The sequence below is a fragment of the Agelaius tricolor genome, unplaced genomic scaffold (assembly GCF_023055355.1).
Source record: "Agelaius tricolor isolate 1412-34295 unplaced genomic scaffold, bAgeTri1.0.p SCAF_22, whole genome shotgun sequence".
NCBI lineage: Eukaryota > Metazoa > Chordata > Aves > Passeriformes > Icteridae > Agelaius > Agelaius tricolor.
Window position 1 is genome coordinate 13103893 of NW_027269282.1, and position 19178 is coordinate 13123070.

The following is a 19178-nucleotide window of genomic DNA, read 5'->3' on the forward strand; positions in this document are numbered from 1 at the left end:
TTATTAGGAATATTTTCGCAAGAGCATGTCGAGATAGGATAAGGGGGAATGGCCTTAAGCAGAAGGAGGGCAGGGCTGGATGGGAGATTGGGAATTGGGAATTGTTCCCTGGCAGGGTGGGCAGCCCTGGCACAGGTGCCCAGAGCAGCTGGGGCTGCCCCTGCATCCCTGGCAGTGCCCAAGGCCAGGCTGGACACTGGGGCTGGGAGCACCTGGGACAGTGGGAGGTGTCCCTGCCATGGCTGGGGTGGCACTGGGTGATCTTTAAGGTCCCTTCCCCCCCAAATCCCCCAATGTTTCTGTAATTTCTCAAATAATTGGCAATGATTACAAGGCTGGGCACATCTCTACCCAGGCTACAATCACCAAGTCCCCTGAAGGATGTGTTCTCTTTCAAATGTGCTTAATGTGTCAATAGGAAAAAAATATATGCTGTAAATTTTGCTGTAATAATTATTGGAAATGTTTGAGCCTTGCTGGAATTTGGCAATAGCTTCACTAAATATAGGACTCCAGGCACACTTAATTTAACAGGAGATTTATCAGTGGTCTTATTGACCCAAAATTCCTCTTATTTAACATTTATAAGTTTTTTTACCACACAAATTTCTCTGTACCACAACAAATAAAATTTATACCGTGTTAGCTTCACCAATATTTGTCAAAACATTTTCCAACAACTTCTGGAATAGAGCAGCCAGGAGATAACTAAAGCACCTGAAGTAGGGCATATGAAACACCATAACTTTTTACAGTTTTGCCCTAAAGAAAATGCAGCCAATCTCTGCTAATATCCCTTTCATTTACACGCTTTGCTACAAGATTTCCCTAAAGGCATTAGTGGCTGGCAAACAACTCCCAGCACCTTGATTACAGGAAATCATATTTCTCCCGATCCCAAGCTTCTTCATAAGTACTGAAAATGCTTTGCCTACTAAAATACATATTCTTAACTTACCAGTAATTCTACACCTTGAACCACCCAATTTCCTTCCTCTCCCAGCACAGGAACCACTTGTATTCCTGCTCAATATATCCTAACTCCTGCTTTACTCTTTGTTTTTTTCAATAGAGATGACTCTGTGCTTCCACATCAAAAGTGGAATCAAGTAAGTTTGGAGAATATTTTGGGGGAAGAGGGAGAGAAGCAAGATTTATTAGTGAGGGTTACAAGATGTTTCAAAGATAACGGTAAGTTAAAATGTACATATTTTTACCTGAATTCCTTTGAATTTAAAGAATTATGGAGGTTTGAAATGTCCCCACTGCTCTGACCCAGACTGAAGGGTGAGCCCCAGAAAATGGCACATCTTCAGAACAACTCTTGCACCTCTCTTCTTACCTACAGATCACAACCCAAGCCATCCAAATTTAACTCCTTGCCCTCATACACCCATCAGACTCCAGCTCCCAGTGATTCCCAGTGACCCAGGTGCCTTTGCATTTCATTTCACATCAATTAAAACACAGAGACCAGCTCCCAGTATGCTGCAAACAAAAGTGTTGTATAAGAGACTACTCCTATTATTCAAATCCTGTTAAGACACTGGACTGGGAATGTTTTCACATACACAGGGCCAATTAAAGCACACAACGTGCCCAGCTCTGCAAGGACAGGAACATTTCCAGATTTAAATTTGCAGGACACATCCCTGCTGTTGAGAAAACACGAGCATCTTGGCAAACAAAACCACAGTTTCTGGTTTCATTCAGCCTGCTCTTTTCTTTTTTTTTTTTTCCATTTTCCTGGTGATTCTAGCAGTGAAAGGCAAGCCTTATTTACTGGTTGAAGTGAACTCACACCAGGTGACATTGCTGGGGCTCTCTGCAGCTGAGGAGAGGCCGGAGGAGCAGAGGAAGTGCTGCAGGCCAGGCTCTGACTCAGTAAGGCACATACACACAAAGGCAGAAATATTTCATGCCTCTGCTCCAATCTGACAATTTTCTCTGGGGGGAAATTAAGGATCTACAAGTGAGGTCCAAATCGCAGCGATTTGCAATCCTGCATCTTCCCCAGGCTCCATCTGTTTGTCTCTCTGCCTGGTGAGAGGGCCCTTCCAGCTCCAGTGCCCAAGCCTCTCCTCCACAGCAGATGTTGCAGAAAGGAGACGCTTCCAGAGGTTAGTCCTCAACAAGGAATTTAATCCAGGCTGAAATAGTTGTGAATTGACATCTCAAGGCATTTAATAAAACCCTTCCTTTTCAGTTTTTCCATCCCACCCCACCACAGTCTTTGACTGTAAAGTTCATGTGTTGGTTTAAGCTTTGGTTTACTTGGAAAACAACTGCAGACAGATGTTCCAGTCCTGGGGAAATACCATCCTGTCCCTGAAAATGCCACATAAAATGACAATTCATAACAAATAAAGCAAAGAACTGAAAGGAAACGCAATGCCTCATAACCTAACCAGCAGGCTTAAGTAAAATAAAAACTGAGAGAAAATGCCTGGAATGAAAAACAAAGATATTGGACATTACCTGAAAAAGTTTTAGAAATTTTGTACCTTCTTACAGGATTAGTGTTATGAAAATTCCCTCACAAGCTTTAGTATTAGTGACTAGACTGGATGTGTCAGTGAATGCTGGAATTCTTCTAGGCAGAAAATTAGACACATCTAACAAGGCACAGTCCCTCATTGTTAAAGGGCTGGAAATCCAAGAGTTCAGTGCTTGAAATGATACTTGAAGTGACAAAGATCTGAACTTGGCCGGCAGAGGGGTCAGAGATTTGAATAAGATTTTCATAATTCTGGGGCAGAGTGAACACTGGTCAGAAGCACCTTTTGCACCTCATTTATAAACAGGAATATGTGACACTTCATCAAGTTCCAATGCAGCAAAGTTTGAAAGAGCACAGAGAAACTTTCCTTTATAGTGCAAACACACAACTTTGGATCCACTGCCAAAGCCCAAGATGGTAGGGTTTAAGGAAATCTGGATATTTTACATTTCCTATTCAAGCCTGTTATAATGCAAACTAAAATCATATTAAAGATAATCAATTTTCATGCTCCAGGCAATAAGGAGATCACCTTGGGAGAGGAGGCAGAGAAGATTAATATGTATTTTGGGGAGGTTTCCACTTATAATAAAGTTTCAGGAACTGGCTACTTTTCTGACAAGGATATCAGGACACAGAGAATATTCCAGCCAGTTTAGAATAACTGTTTCTAGGGTATCCCATCCAGTACAGAGATTGATTTTTTTATTTAGAGAGAGGATCAACCTCCCATAAGCCACTGCCTTTGTATGGACATGCAGTAGCAGCACCTTTTAATTGACCATTAATCCAAGCTTCATTAGAAATAGGGAAAAGCTTCATTTTCTCATCAGTAAATGCCAGTTGCTCCAGTACAACTATTTTCAATTGTATTGGGGAAACTTCTGCACTTTGGACCATATTTTACATTTATTTTCTATTTCTTTTTGAATCAGATTTAACACACAGGCACTACTTCAATGTTGCTAGTTCTGTTTTCATTTACAAATTTTCCCTATGAAAAAATTGTTCTGATCCTTCCCAAGTGGATTCCTTCATTTTGTGACAGTTTCTGAATCATATAGAGAAAATCATAAAATTCTTGCTGACGTAACTCAGATTGAGACTCTGATTCTCCAGCTTGAAAGAAAATTAGTGGTTTCGTGCTGCAAACTCTCCTGGCATTTTGCATCCTGTACTTTTATTACTTCACATAAACCTCGCTGCAAGTTCACTTTCTTCTGGCATTCCACTTTTTATCTCCTCCCTGTCTCCTTTCAGGAATTGTATTTATCAAATGCTTCTCCTACACTTGGCTGTTAACTCTCTGTCCCCACCTCACCCGTAACTTTGCAAATCCCAGAATTTCAGTCTGATTTGGGTTGGAAAAGATCTTAAATCCCACCCATTCCCACCGCTGCCATGGCAGGGACACCTTCCCCTGTCCCAGGTGCTCCCAGCCCCAATGTCCAACCTGGCCTTGGGCACTGCCAGGGATCCAGGGGCAGGGCCTCAGCATCTTCACATGGAATAATTTCTTCCCCAACTTCCCATCTAAATACACCCACTTTCAGTGTAAAGCCATTCCCTGTGTCCTGTGCCTCCATTCCTTAGCCCAAGCCCAGCTCTCCGGGATGCTCTCCCCGGAGCATCCCGTGGAGCCCTTTAAGCCCTGCAAGGGGCTCTGAGCTCTCCCTGGAGCCTTTTCTTCTCCAGATGAGGTCCCCCCCAGCCGTGTCAGTGCGCACAGATCGCTGTTTTGGGTGGATTTTTTACAGAACTCCGCGTTCTTCCCACGCGTGCGGCCCGGCCCGCAGCCCCAGCCGGGCCGCACCGGCCGCGGCGCTCCCGCCCGGCCACGGCCCCAACCACGGGGAGCAGGGAGCAGGGCGCAGGCTCCTCCCGGCTCCCTCCCGGAGCCACCTGGAACTCCCCGGCTCTGCCTCTTCCCCTTCCCCCGCCCGGCTGCGGCTTCCGGGCGGCCCCGGCCCCGCCCCGGCAGCGCGGCCTGTGCGGAGCGGCCGCGGCCATCTCCGGGTGCGGGCAGGTGCGCGGGGAGCTCTGCGGCTGCCGGGGACACCAGGGACAGCCCCAGAGCTCCGGGGACAGCCCCAGAGCTCCAGGACTGACAGGGAGAGGCAGGGGCCGGCCCGCAGGGTGGGCAGGCAGGCGGGCGGGGTGAACGGGGGATGCTCGGCCCCCGGAGCCCGCAGAGCGGGCGCAGCGCAAACCCGCCGGGGCTGGGGCTGCGGGGGAGCCCGGCCTCCGAAAAACCTGCTGGTTGTCCTTGGAACACTGCTGGGGAAGGGGGGATGGATGGCAGCAGCTCGGGGTCATGGCGGGTTTCCGTGAATCTCCAAAATAATCGCTCCGGGAAGGGCCGGTTCCCTCCCCGGAGCATCCCCGGGCGCGTCCTGTGCCCCAGGCGCGGTGGGGATGGGGTGGGCGGGCGGCAGTGCTGCTGGATGGGCTCCGAGAGGGTAAACTGCACCTAAATACTGGCCCAAAAGCCTGCCCAGGGTGCTTTTAGAGTTTCCCTCGCTGGGAATGTTCCAGAAGTGTCTGAGCGCCGTGCTGTGCCATGTGCTCGGGGATGCGCTGATGGGACCGTGTGAGCTGCTGTGGTCCCTCCCAGCCTGACCCTCTCTAATATAAGAAATAATAATAAGAAGAATTAGACCCACTCTAATAATAAGGAATTAATGTTAATCTAAAAATATCCTTTCAGCACTGATATAAAAGCCAACCTCTGCAGGTGTTTTAAAGTAATTGCAATAATGTAACTGTATGCAGCTTTTAAAGCACGGTAAATGTAAAGAACTATCTGATTTATTTGCCCCTCCCAAATAAACCGTATTTGTGGTGATGTGTATCTTATTTTTGTGGAGTGGAGCTCTTATTGAATGGTGAGGTGCAGTCTCTGCAGTGTTGCACTTTGAAAAATCTCCGTTTTATGGAGTGGGGTATTACACAGGTGCTGTGACAGTCATTTCTCTGCTGCCTTTTGTGTCCAGGCTTGTGCTCACCCTGCACAAGGCTCATCATCTGGAGGAGTCTGTTGGGATGACAGAGGTCCCTTGTAAACCTGCTGAAGGTTTTGGCCTCCAAGCACTGCCTGTCTCCCTTATGCACTGGCAACTAAAGTTGGGGATGTGGGCTTATTCTTTCTGGAGCAAAACACACCCCTTCAATGTCTAAAAACATAATTTCCTTGTGAATGTTGTCAGTCTGTGACATGATTGATCTTTTTGTAGTAAAAGTTTTGTTTGCTTGGTTTTCAAACAGAAATGTTCTGAATATGGACAGTTCCACCAAAATCTTCAGGTTTCAGCAGGAAAAAGATGTGGCAGTGTGAGCTTGTGAGGTGGCTTTAGCAATTCCTATCTGCATTCTGGCCCGTGACAAGTTCATTACACCAATTATTGCATCAAGAGAGCAGAAGCTCTATAGGAAACTGTTGTAGTTAGAGACTAACTTGTGTTACTGTGGCTGCTTTACCTCTTGATAACTCTGTAATTACCTTGTCACCACTGTTTAATGCTTCACCTATGCAGAGGATCAGCTCATGGCATCACTGAGGGGATCGGGGCCTGGAGGAGAAGCTGCTGCCCCTTGGGAGGGCTCCTGGGGTTGCCCTGAATGGCTGAGTTAAGGACTTGTGCAGGAAAAGCAGGATGTTTGTTATGGGAAGTGTGGGTGAGGTGGAAAAGCTGCACCTGAGCAGCTCTGGTTAAAATCACTGGTGACAGGGGAAACACCCAGAAGGAGCAGTAGTGCCAAAAATCCAAAGGAGGACATGTCAAAGACATGGATGGCTGGTTTTGTAGTGGGCTTTTTTTCTTATACAGTAAGGATTTTGGAGGACTGAGAGCAGCTGATGCTTGTGAATTAACCCTCAGGGTGCTGGCTGCTCTGGCAGTGTGTAATTTCCTTACCAGGTGGCAGCCTCACCTGTGGGGCTGCAGGGTGGTTGTTCAGGTGTTGGTGCTGGAAGAGCTTCATGGGAACAAATTGGGGGTCCAGCTGTGTTGGGGTGCCAAAATTAGACAGCAGCCTCCAGCCCAGTCAGCTCTTCTGCCTGGGACACAGCTGACCTAAATTACACTTAATTCTGAAAGGAAAAGCCTTTCTGCTGGTCAGTTGTTATTTCATAGTTCACAGAGCAATATCAGAGAATGGTTTGGGTGGGAAGTGACCTTAAAGCCCATCCAGTGCCACCCAGGGACCTTAAATCCCATCTCAGAATTCCAGCCTGGTTTGGGTGGGAAGGGACCTCAAATCCCATCCATTCCACCCCTGCCATAGCAGGGACACCTCCCACTGTCCCAGGTGCTCCCAGCCCCAGGGTCCAGCCTGGCCTTGGGCACTGCCAGGGATGCAGGGGCATCCCCAGCTGCTCTGGGCACCTGTGCCAGGGAACAATTCCTTCCCAGTATGATGATGGAGCAGGGGTTCAGCAATTTGAGCAGGAGCTCTGTTCCCATGTCACATTCTGAGCACCTGGAGCTCCTAAATCCATCCTGCAGGCACTGCAGGTCCCTCTGACATTTCCTGCAGCACGGTGCTCCCTGCCTGTGGAGCTGGCACTGCCCATTCCCAGCAGTTGTCAGGGAGGCTGGATCCACATCCCATAACTCGAGGAGCCAGCACTTGTTAACTCTATTTGTTTTTATTATGGACATCGATCTGCCAGTCGCAATAATGCATTTATGGACATTTTTCTGCAAGCGCAGCGCTGGTGGCAGTTTTTACTGACAACTTGAGTCATCTGGACAGGAGTTGAAAATACGTTTATTTTATTGACGGATTGTGCAATTCTCTCGTTCACCCAGTGTTCATAAGATAACTGGACTGGTGAGGAGAATGTAACTGATGGGAATATGGAGGGTGAAGTTTTAATTTTGGGAGGTTTGGAATCTTTTAGGTAGTGACAGGTTGCACAACGTGTTTGGGGTAGGTTTGGGAGCTTTAACTTCATTAATGCTGTAATTAAAAAGTGAAAGGCTCGGTGTCATTACAGCAGAATTCCAGACCTGAATTCCCTCCCTCTGCTGCTAACTGGGAATGTTACTGACCGGTAATTGTGCTGATTTATCTGAAGGTATAATGGGTAAAATCTTCCTAATGGAAGAAAAAACCCCTGTTGAATTTAGCATTTCTGACATATCATCCAGCACAGGTGTGCTTGGGCCAGCATGGAGTTTAACACACAGCTGGAGGAGCAACCAAACTATAAAACCAAACCTGTGCTGAAGTATTCTTCATAAATGCAAAATGCAGTTTTAAAACTGAGCTGCTTATGGTCCAGGCAACTGCTTAAAATGTATTGAATGCCAATAAAGCTTGTGTGGGTTTTAATGAAGTTGAGTAATTTTAATGAAGTTGAGTAATTGCAAAAGTTATTTGGAATGTTACTATTTTGATGCTTCTTGCTAATCCTTTTTCAAATTGTTTCCTTATTTACTATTTTATATCTGCACACCTAAATTACCATGTCCTGGTGGCTGTCAGGAGTATCAGGTCATTCTGGGCCAAATGAAATGATACAGATAGTTTCAGATATCTTTTCAAGTCACTTGTGAAACTTGGACAGCTGAAATTCTCCCTCATGCAGCAGAGAGTCTGAAGGTTAACCTGAGCAAATCACCTTTAATTGCGGAGAAGAAGAGGGGAGTTCATTAAAACAAAGGTTCTGACTTCTCTGCTTTTTGAGTGAAATAGGAGTTAAATATTAAAATAGCAGCACTGATCAATGGCCTGGAATCTTGAGCAGCTTGGCAGCAGGGAGCAAATAATAATTTGAGTTTTGACCTGATGGATGCATTTTAGCTTTTAACTTTTATACAAATGCCACCTTTTTGTGCAGACCAAGGCAATCAGTATTTTAAGATATATATATATATATATTAGCAGAGCCCAGTGGAGTCAGGAGTGTTTTGTTGTGTGAATGCTGCCATCTCTGTGCTCCACGTGCAGATTTAGGTCCCTCCAGGTAACCCTGCATTAGCAGATAGCAAGAATTAGTGCTGTCTTGTCAGTGCTGCTGCTGCATAATCATCATCAGGAATACTGAAATTATCTGAGTGCTTTAGATCAGTCAGCACAAGGCAAACAATGCTCTTATCTCAGCTTGTTTGTACATTCAAGTGTGCAGAAGGTCTGTTAATTAGTTACACTTTTTAATAAACACCTAAAGTATACTTAAGGCCCTGTTAAAAGATTAATTTTTCTGTTTCACATCATAAAACCAGCAGATGAGTGTTCAGCATGTGGCAGTACATGGGCAGCCTGGGCTGGTGGTGCCTGCTTTGGCAGCCTGGGCTGGTGGTGGGGACAGGACAGCTCTGCTGTCACCCATGTCCTGCAGAAACAACTCCCACAATTCACATTCCCTGCACTGGGCCCTGCTGGATTGAAGGGTGGGCAGAGGTGCAGTGGGAAGGGTGTGGGAAAAGGGAAATCCCTTGCACAGTCTCCTGTTGACACCAGAAATACCTCTGGTTCTTGGCTGACTCCATAAAATATGAAGATTTATGGTTGATGGGGTTTACTCAAGCTGGCCACAGTTGGTTTGGGGGTTTTTGTTTTGGTTTTTTTTGGTTTTTTTCCTGAAATATAGAGGAATTAATTGGATTTGAATCCAGCTGAGTGGGCCTGGATCATAATTCCCTTTTAACTTGGAGGTTTAGGCAGTGGGACGGAAGTAAAATCTGGCTCTGTGGCCAGGGTTGTGCTTTAGGAAGGTAAAATTGGGGTCCAACAAGGCAAAGTGCTTCCGCTGGAACAAACTTTTAAAATAAATTATGAAATCCCTGAATGGTTTGGGTTGGAAGGGACCTTAAAGAACATCAGTTCCCACACCCAGGAACAGATAGTTCCAGTGTCCCAGGTGTCCTAGCCCCAGTGTCCAGCCTGGCCTTGGGCACTGCCAGGGATCCAGGCTGGGCACCCTGTGCCAGGGCCTGCCCACCCTCACAGGGAAGTAAAAAATGCTTGTTTTGTTTTATTTTTTCTTTTAACATACCAATAATACTATTTTCACTGATTGCACCAGTTTAATGTACTTTATTTTATATTATTGTTAATGCAGCTGGCCCTGGATTTAAATGCATTTCAGTTGCCTTTTTGTGCCATTATATTTGATTCCTCAGCGAGACTTTCTAAGAATATGATTAACCCTCTGGGTCATCTTATAATGTAATTATTAATGATTGATTCTGTTTATCCTTGGGATCAATATGAGAAGCAAAAATGCTTTGGCATATATTTGGGGTTGATTTCTTGCATTCAGTAAACATGATCTGGTGACAAGACTGGTATTGGTTTATTACTCGGAACGTGTTTGATGAATCTGAAGTGTGTAATTAGTTTTATATAATGATGGTGATATGTGGGGTTTTTTACATGACTTATGTTAATATGGCCAATAGTGTTAACATCTCCTGCCACTAATAGTTAGGGTGGGGATGTATAGTAATTGATCTTCCTGGGAGTGCTGTAATGTAAAAACAATTCCGGCTGTTTGAAGTATATTTTACAAGTGTGCATTGGGCCTTTGGGATGTTATACTGAAAAACCCAATTGTACAGTTACCATGGGAACCCAATTAGAATAGATTGCTGGATTTTTTTTTTTCTTTCTCAGGCTTTCATCTTGACCAAAAATCTAATGTACTTTAAATGTTTTCATATGGAATTTTGTTCGTATAGTCACTTGGTGTAATGGCTGGTTTTTAATTTTACTGCTGAACCAGAGTGTTCTGTTGAGGGTCCCGAGGACTTATCCTTCAAGGAGAATCTTCCTTTAGTGTTTAAAAGTTGATGAACTGAGAAAAAATACTTTTTTATTAATCCAAGTTCTTACTGCCATCACATGTACTCGTCAGGCTGCAGTCCTGGGGGAAAAAAAAGCAGGGAAGTATCTCAAAGCTCAAGGACTTCTGTTCTAGATCATCAGCAAAACACGGCTGAAGAATTTCCTGCCCTTCAGGGAGCTGTTTTTGATGTCACCTCTGACTTTTCTTCACCTTTTTGGCCTGCTGACGTATCCAGAGGTTTGGGATGCTCACTGTGATGTGTTTGCTTCCTGGACCATTGAGCCCCTGCAGGTGTTTGTGTATCTCCAGGTGTCCTGGGAGCATCCTGCTCCCTCAGCACAGCTCCTGGGTGGCAGCAGAGCTTGTGGGCAGCTTGGGAACATCTTGCTGGAATGGCCAGGGGAAGCTGAGGCAGGAGGGATGGAGATGGATATCACTGGTCCTTGTTGGCAGCTCTGAGCTAGTGAGGATTGGTCACCTATTTATTTTTCCCATGCTGCTGGTCAATCCCTGCAGTTTATCCACTCTGCAAATGCAGGAGGGAATGTTCCATTTTTGGTGAAGCCATTGCTGGCATGAAGGTTTCAGTTTTTCGAGGTTTGGTTCTGGTGTCTCAGTTTCCACTCCATGGAAGTGGTGTCACTGAATTGATCAATGTGTGTTGCTCCAAAGAGGTTTTGGTGGTGTCACTGAATTGATCAATGTGTGTTCTCCAAAGAGGTTTTGGTGGTATCACTGAATTGATCAATGTGTGTTGCTCCAAAGAGGTTTTGGCTTTAATGGTCTCACTGAATCTGATCAATTTGTGTTGCTCCAAAGAGGTTTTGGCTTTTATTGGTATCACTGAATTGATCTATATGTGTTCTCCAAAGAGGTTTTGGTGGTATCACTGAATTGATCAATGTGTGTTGCTCCAAAGAGGTTTTGGCTTTAATGGCCTCACTGAATCAGATCAATTTGTGTTGCTCCAAAGAGGTTTTGGCTTCTTGCCTTCAAAGCCACCCTCTCCCTCAGGAGAACCCTTCAGCTCCACGTGAAGTACTGACCTCCTCCAGCAAGACAGTCTTTGCAAGGCTGAGGTCCATTTTGGAGGGATGGTTTGGACTTTTCAAGGGTTTTTTTTCTGTATGGTTTCCCCCATTCTGGCTTTCAGAAATCTTCCAACCTCCATGGTTTGGTGATGACTGGTTTTACCCAAGCTCTGGTCACCCAAGGAAAGCCTTGTTGGGTGAGCAGATGGAGCTCAACCAGGGTTTGAAATGAGCTTCTGGATAAATCTTTTGAGGCAAAGATTTCAACTTTACCCTTCGGGAAGATCTAAAAAACCTGAGTGTTGCTGGGTGCTTTGAAATACCCAGCTCTGAACTGATGATAGAAGTAAATTGCTATTTTATTTTTAGCTCTATCACAGATATTTTAAGTAGTTCTATTAGATTGCTCATCTGCCTGACCTGCATTTGAAAATGCAGTGAGTTCTCTTTGCAATGCCTGCCTTGTTATATAGTTAAAATACTAATTATTCATCTTAAATTTAAACACTTAAGTAAGATGCAATATTAGGATTAAATGTTGCTGTTTGGTTTTAAGTGGCTGGGAAGTGGCCATGTGTTCTGTCAGTGCCTTGGACTTCAAGGAGAGGTTTTGGAAAGCCTGGGATGTTCATATAATTTCATTTTTAAGAGATTTATCATTCCTGAAGTGGATACAGTTATCCCTGCCCATGGAGTGGTGATTCCCTGACTTCAATGGAGCAGTTCCCATCGAGGCTGGCTGTGAGTCAGGATTGTGAAGCTGAGCTTTGGCACATAATCTCCTTGGTTTTAAAAAATACAGTGTTTGTACCACATCTTTCCAAGACAGAGTGATATTAGCAGAGTGGCACTAAAGAAGAACATAGCGGGGGGAGCTAAATGCCAAAGGAATAGGAAATATACTTTATTTCCAAGGGGAGAGCAAAAGGGAACCAGTTGTGGTTTTTAATTATATAAATAATGTTAAAGGCTAGAATTATAATAATTGAAGTTAAAATGTTTTAGGTACTCAGTGGCATGAAATCTGTGCTTTTAAACCCAGACTATATCACAATCACTTGTTTTAAAATCACTTTCATGCCTTAAAATGTGGCATTTCCTAAATCACAACAGGCTCTTCATTTTTCTCAGTCACTTAGAAGTACATGACAGCCTGTAAAAAATTATTCAATTAATACTTTTATCTTTGGAGGCATTCTTATTCCAGATATCAGAGTTGTGCAGTGCTTGTTGTGCAAGAACTCTTCAATGTGCCATCTGTTGATTTTTTTTTTGTTTGGCTCATGACGAGTGGGTGACTTAACATTAAAATTCCATGTTGTTTGTGAAAAAAACCAAAGTCCCTTTGGAAATTCTGTGTACTGAAACTTGGAGCTCGTTTAAAAACTGATGCAGAGGTGGATATTCTGGATATTGAGTTCTCCCTGTGGAATTCAGATTTAACAATCTAACTGGGAATTTATTTTTATTTTTTTTTCCTTGCAGGTGGAGCCTTTTCCTCCAGGATGGCATCAAGGATGGTTCCCAAAGTAAGTTTCCAGTGCAGTGCCTTTGCAGGGAGGTGGCCCCTGGAAGTCCAGCATTACAAAAGAGTTCACGTAACATAGTTTGTTTTTTCCCCAGCGCCCAGCAGTCAGGATTAGGAATCCAGTTGACAAGATTGATGCTGCATTGTAAATCTCTGTAGCTCTGTCATGGTTGGTAACAGGCATCAGTGGACCTTTCCCCAGCACGTATCCATCTGCCACAGAGCATAAATAACAGGACAGAGCTGCTCTCTCCGTTTTGTTGCTGTTTCCATTCCCTAATAATAAACACCTCCCTGGAAAACAGGCTTAATTTTGAGGCTTGATGCTTCAGTGATGTAAGTGTAGGTCAGTGACATTGTAGCAAAATAAGAAACATGGATGTTTATCCAAATATTCAGGCAATTTACTCTGCTGAGAGAAGGGCATCAACACATTGTTAGTCTATAGCTGTCTCCCTGAAATAGTTGAAATGAACTTTGAAGACACAAATACTCTTTTTTTGTTGTGTGGAATACCTATTTTTGTAACATTAGTGGTTTTCCTCTAGGAAAACACTTCTGGTACAATCACACCTGCATTTCTAACTATTCCTGTTGGCAACTTCTGTCACTGCTCTAAGTGTCTGAATAGTGGCATCTCTTGTGGTTTTAATCTGCTTTACATAATGTCATGTGGCTTAGGAAGGAGCATTTTGCTGGTTTGTGTTGTTTACCTCTTTTCTACAAGAGCAAATTGGTTTTGTTTTTTAAAACAGAATGGTTAAGGAAGAAATCCAGGTAAATAAATTATTGCTTCACTTTTTTCTTTTGAACCATCATCTCTTTAGTCACATTTATGCATCTTCCAGTTGCAAACACCTTTTAGCAGAGGGAGGGAGAATCCCTGGCTCCCTCTCATTGCAGGCTAGGTGTGATATAGCTGGCAAGTGACACGAAACTAATAATTTATTATCTAACCTTTTCATTTCCCCCTCTCTCATGTGGAGTTGAAAGGTGCAGCTTGAGCTGTTCGGGGAGTTTTCCCCTTTTGATATGTGGGAAGACAGAAGGTTTGAGGTAAAACACTCCAGCTCCGCTGTGGGGACTGTGCAGACACTTCCCTGTGCTCTGGATGCATATTAAATATTGATGTCCTGATGTAATTGGTGATTTTCGGGCTGTTTTCAGTGTGTGATCAGTTTGCACAGCCCCACATTGGGGTGACACCCAGCGTGTGCCTGGCCATGGATTTGCAGGAATCAATTATCACCCGTGCAATGTGCTGAACAGTTTTTAAGGAGGCTGCTGAAAAGTGCTTTGGGGAAGCAGGCAGATGTGGGAATTTTCCATAATCACTGCCTGTGCCTCCCACTCCATCCCTGACTCTGTTGCAGTGACCAGAGATGAGTTTTGGGTTTGGGTTGGGCTGGAAGGTGGCTGGGCTCTGGGTGACCAAACCTCAGGATATATCCATGTTTAGGAATTTGGGTGGGGGCTTGTGGTTCTTCTGACAATGTGGCAGTTTTTGTATTTCATTAGAAAACTCTAAATGTCATTCTGCTCCTCGCTGAATTCCTGGCAGTTAAATTTGAAGTTAGTAAATGGATTCTTGTACTAACCCTGATGCTTTGCTCTGTTAATAGTGAAACCCTTGTCCTGACTCGAGCAGGGATGGACAACTGTAGGAAAATCCAGATGTGTGTGTGCCAGGACTATACTCTTGTATTTTTATACAGATCTTTGCAATGCCTCTTCTGTCTGTATTTATTTCCCTGTATTTTGTGTTTTTAGTGAATCCCTAATACACATTTTGCTGCTCTGTTCACTTCAAAAATGTCAGCAAAATTCTTTCCTCACACACAGCTCGGATTCCTGACTCTCCTTCAGCTTAAGGAGCACTATTAATGGTTTTGTTCATATTGCTTAGATTTATTTTGTTACTATTCTCCAGCTCCTACTCTTCAGGTAGACCTATTTTGGTATTATAAAGAATGATGGATTATATAGGAAAGTTTCTTTTGAAGCACTCCTGATATTGTGCAATGCACTTGGGGGTCAGCTACACTTGACTGATGCATGATTTATCCCATGTCCCTGCCACTTCCTGAGATAAAGCTGCTATTTTATCAAAAATGCCAGCAAGTGTGATTTAGAATTTATACCCCTCCTTTTTCAAATAATTGTTCTGATTACTTTCTGGCATGGCAATAAAATGATAAAGGTAATTGCACACAAATGTGAGATAGCACCAAAATACAATAAAATTAACCTGAATTAGCTTGACTTGTCGATGAGAAGTATTTATGAAATGTATTTTTGCAATAAGGGAGACTGATATTATAGCTGGAAGGTGAGTTATTGCCTTAATGTAATACTGTTTGAAATTTAAAAAAGAGACTGTTACAGTTGAGGGTGATTGTGCCTTTGAAATTAAGTTGAAGTGATTCTTATAATTGGCAGCAATAATGCATTGGGAAGGTAATATCTTTTATTGTGTTATGCCTAGTTGCATTATCTTTTATTTAGCTGGTCCTGACTCCAGCTCTGCAGAGAAGACAAGCAGGAGCAGATCAGGAATTTTGTGGATTTACGTGATAAAAACTTAAAATGTTACCCAATATTAAAGTCATTCTTCTGCTCTTTTTTTTTTTTTTTCATTTTTTAGCCCATTTTCAGTTCCCCTGAACCTGACACAAGGCTCATTTGATTAAAATTTCATCTGTTTTCCTTGTATTGGAGTAGTTGCCATGTATTTACATCAGGCTGAGCCTGTAAGAGCCGAGCACTCCAGGCTCACTGTGTCAGGTGCTGATTTGGGCAGTGAATTTTGTATTTCCGTGTGCCTCTTACAGAAAAGTGTGAACTCACTCTTACAGCAAGCCCCTCAATGGTTTTCAAGGAGGAGATCCTCAAATCCCAGAATCCCTGAGGCTGGAAAAGCCCTTCCAGCCCAGGGAGTCCCAGCTGTGCCCCATCCCCACCCTGTCCCCAGCTCTGAGTGCCACCCCCAGGTGCCACCTGCAGGGATGGGCACTGCAACCCTCCCTGGGCAGTTCCTGAGCCCCCTTTGCATGGGGAAATTCCTGCTGTGCCCACCCTGAGCTGCCCTGGCCCAGCCTGAGGCCGTTCCCTCTGCTCCTGTCCCTGTGCCCTGGAGCAGAGCCCGACCCCCCCGGCTGTGCCCTCCTGGCAGGAGCTGTGCAGAGCCACAAGGGCCCCTGAGCCTCCTTTGCTCCAGGCTGAGCCCCTGCCCAGCTCCCTCAGGGATTCTGCAGCCCCTGCCCGGCTCCTCAGGGATTCTGCAGCCCCTGCCCAGCTCCCTCAGGGATTCTGCAGCCCCTGCCCAGCTCCCTCAGGGATTCTGCAGCCCCTGCCCGGCTCCTCAGGGATTCTGCAGCCCCTGCCCAGCTCCCTCAGGGATTCTGCAGCCCCTGCCCGGCTCCCTCAGGGATTCTGCAGCCCCTGCCCGGCTCCCTCAGGGATTCTGCAGCCCCTGCCCGGCTCCCTCAGGGATTCTGCAGCCCCTGCCCAGCTCCTCAGGGATTCTGCAGCCCCTTCCCAGCTCCCTCAGGGATTCTGCAGCCCCTGCCCAGCTCCCTCAGGGATTCTGCAGCCCCTGCCCGGCTCCCTCAGGGATTCTGCAGCCCCTGCCCGGCTCCCTCAGGGATTCTGCAGCCCCTGCCCAGCTCCCTCAGGGATTCTGCAGCCCCTGCCCGGCTCCCTCAGGGATTCTGCAGCCCCTGCCCGGCTCCCTCAGGGATTCTGCAGCCCCTGCCCAGCTCCCTCAGGGATTCTGCAGCCCCTGCCCGGCTCCCTCAGGGATTCTGCAGCCCCTGCCCAGCTCCTCAGGGATTCTCCAGCCCCTGCCCAGCTCCCTCAGGGATTCTGCAGCCCCTGCCCGGCTCCCTCAGGGATTCTGCAGCCCCTGCCCGGCTCCCTCAGGGATTCTGCAGCCCCTGCCCAGCTCCGTTCCCTGCCCTGGCCGTGCTCCAGCACCTCCATGCCCTTCTTGTCCTAAGGGGCCAGAGCTGGGCACAGCACAGAGGGAATTGTACTTGTATATAGATAACTAGATATGTAGCCAATACCTTAGACACATCTGGAAAATTAAGATTACTGCACCATGACTTTTCCTTTGCATGAGATTTCATGGATTCATGGAGTATCCTGAGTTGAAAGGGACTTGTTGAAACTCAACCCAGTAACAACAAAATAGGTTTTTTGGGGGGACCCTCTAATTGTTAAGAGGCAAGATTCTTGATTTTTGATTCTTTAGTACATTTATTTATTTATCGTTTGGAAACAAATTCCTTAATTATTTTTAAATATATATATTACAATTATAAAAAATCAGTGTTTTATTCTCTCCGACGATGTTAAAATATTGAACAACTCAACAAAATATAACATTGCTTTGTAATGCTTCTAAGTGAATCTTCTGCCATAAGATTTCCAGCTTCAAAAATGAGGAGCTGGAGGACTCAATCCCTTTTGTACATCCTTGGAAGGACAAGAGGGACAATGTGCTTCCCCTCCCCTTGGAAGTGACACCAGGATTCGTGGCTTTTGGGCTGGTTCCTGGTGGGATTTGCAGGTACTAACTCGGTGCACGCACTTGTTGCCATAATCTGATGATTCCAGGAATATCTGGCACTATCATGTCCACTTTCCCTCCCCTTGGGGCTCCATTTCTTACACAGTTTAATTAATTATAAAATCTCTTGGCAGCCCCCAGTTTGATGAGATGCCCTGAATAACTCCGTGTTCCCACCATGATCGGGAATTTTTAAACCAAATTAACACCGCACTTAATGTCATTCTACTTCTGTGCTGTGTCTAAGTAGAAGCAGAGAATTGTTTGGGTAGGAAAACACCTCAGAGATCATCAAATGTTATTCTTTGCCTTGTGCCATTGATATCACACGATATCAGTATCCTGATTGATGTATATGTGCTTTATTATGGTATCTATGCTTTGAGTGCCACGTGGCTGCTGTGCCTGCAGCCCATTTAAATTTCCTGTATAAGTAATAGCTGGGGAAAGATGCAGGATGTGTTTACTTGTTTTTGGAGAGGTTCTGGAGGAAACAATACAGCAGAATTCCTGTTTGAGCAGCCTGCTGGGGTCTGCTGTTCAAGTACCAGCTCCAGTCCAAGCTTGGCGTGAGCAGCAGATGGAGTTGAAAACTGCACTTGTTGAGTGTGGAGCGCAGGAGCTGTAACCCACCTGCCCCTTCCAGGGGAGTTGCAATGGGTTTATTGCAATTGCAGTGCCCTTCCAGTAAAACCAAGCAGTCAGGGCCAGCCCTGAGTGCTGGGAATTGCTCGTTGCTCCCGTCTGCCAAAGCAGCGACTGAAGGCGCAGCCAAAGAGCCAGAGGCGACCACTGCTTGGAAAGGCACTTCCCAGCTTGGCATTTCGGGGGCTTCTGGGTGCCATCCAAAGAGGATTAGTAGGATAATGCGATGGGACAACAGGAACTTGCTTTTGTTGTCTTTGATTGTTTAATAAAGAATTACGTGTTTGCTCTCCTCGAAGACTTTTGAAATGCCGTGGAAAGCAAATGTTGCTCCATGTGAGCACGTATCCCCCTGGTTTTTGGGGGCTTGTGTGAAGTGGGCCTTTGGATAAGAAAAGAGGAGCACTGATTTTGAGTGTTTATGCCAGTGTATATTTGTATATGTTCAGAATATGCAGTTTGATTCTGTACCTTCACATTTTTATGGGATTAGTTCTTCGGAAGGTAAAGAAATTGCATCACCCCAAACTAACCCTGGATTTGCTTCCAGTCTGTCTGACATTTCCTTTCCAAACCTCCCCGCGCCAGGAAATGAGGAGGTTTTGTTTTCATACCCTCTGAAGTTACAGGTTTGGCTTAACCAGGGTTAGATTTACTCAGAGAAGCAGTGAGACACCAGGAGAGCACTGCAGGGTTTCAGTGCAGCTCTTGTTTGAGAGGCTCAGCTGGGGAGGTGTTTATTGTTCCTGTAGCCAGGAGAGAATTCCATGGACCTGGATCTCCAGTGCTTTTTGCTGGAAAGCTGAAAGTTTGTTTTGGATGCTGCAGGAAGGAGAAGTACACCCAGCAGAGACTGGGATTGCGGAGGGGGAAGAGGTGCCTTGTGTCCAGGTCAGGGTTGTTCAGTCCACGGGAATGTGCTGCAGGATATAAATGACTTGTATTTTAGAACATTAAAGGTAATTTTAAAAGTTGTTGGGTTTTTTTAGCAGGTTGTATTGACAGAATTACATCAGATTAGGTACCGAGAGGATTGTTTTGTTTCAAGAATTTATTCTTGGGTTTAGGCAACATCTTCTTTTCCTCAAAAAATTAGCTTCTGCCTT

The 19178-nt window shown here is 45.2% G+C and overlaps 1 protein-coding gene across 2 annotated transcripts in view; it reads left to right on the plus strand.

Moving 5' to 3' along the window:
- The first annotated feature begins 4281 nt into the window (after nt 1–4281).
- The window catches only part of MGMT (O-6-methylguanine-DNA methyltransferase), a 138847-nt gene continuing 123950 nt past the window's right edge, over nt 4282–19178 (plus strand). The window contains exons 1-2 of one of the 2 annotated variants that reach the window (XM_071446138.1): nt 4282–4526; nt 12812–12855. In XM_071446138.1, the coding sequence (XP_071302239.1) occupies nt 12832–12855 (24 nt within the window). In that variant the 5' untranslated portion in view covers nt 4282–4526; nt 12812–12831. The remainder of the gene's footprint in view (nt 4527–12811; nt 12856–19178) is intronic. The other variant, XM_071446137.1, reaches the window with a different exon arrangement.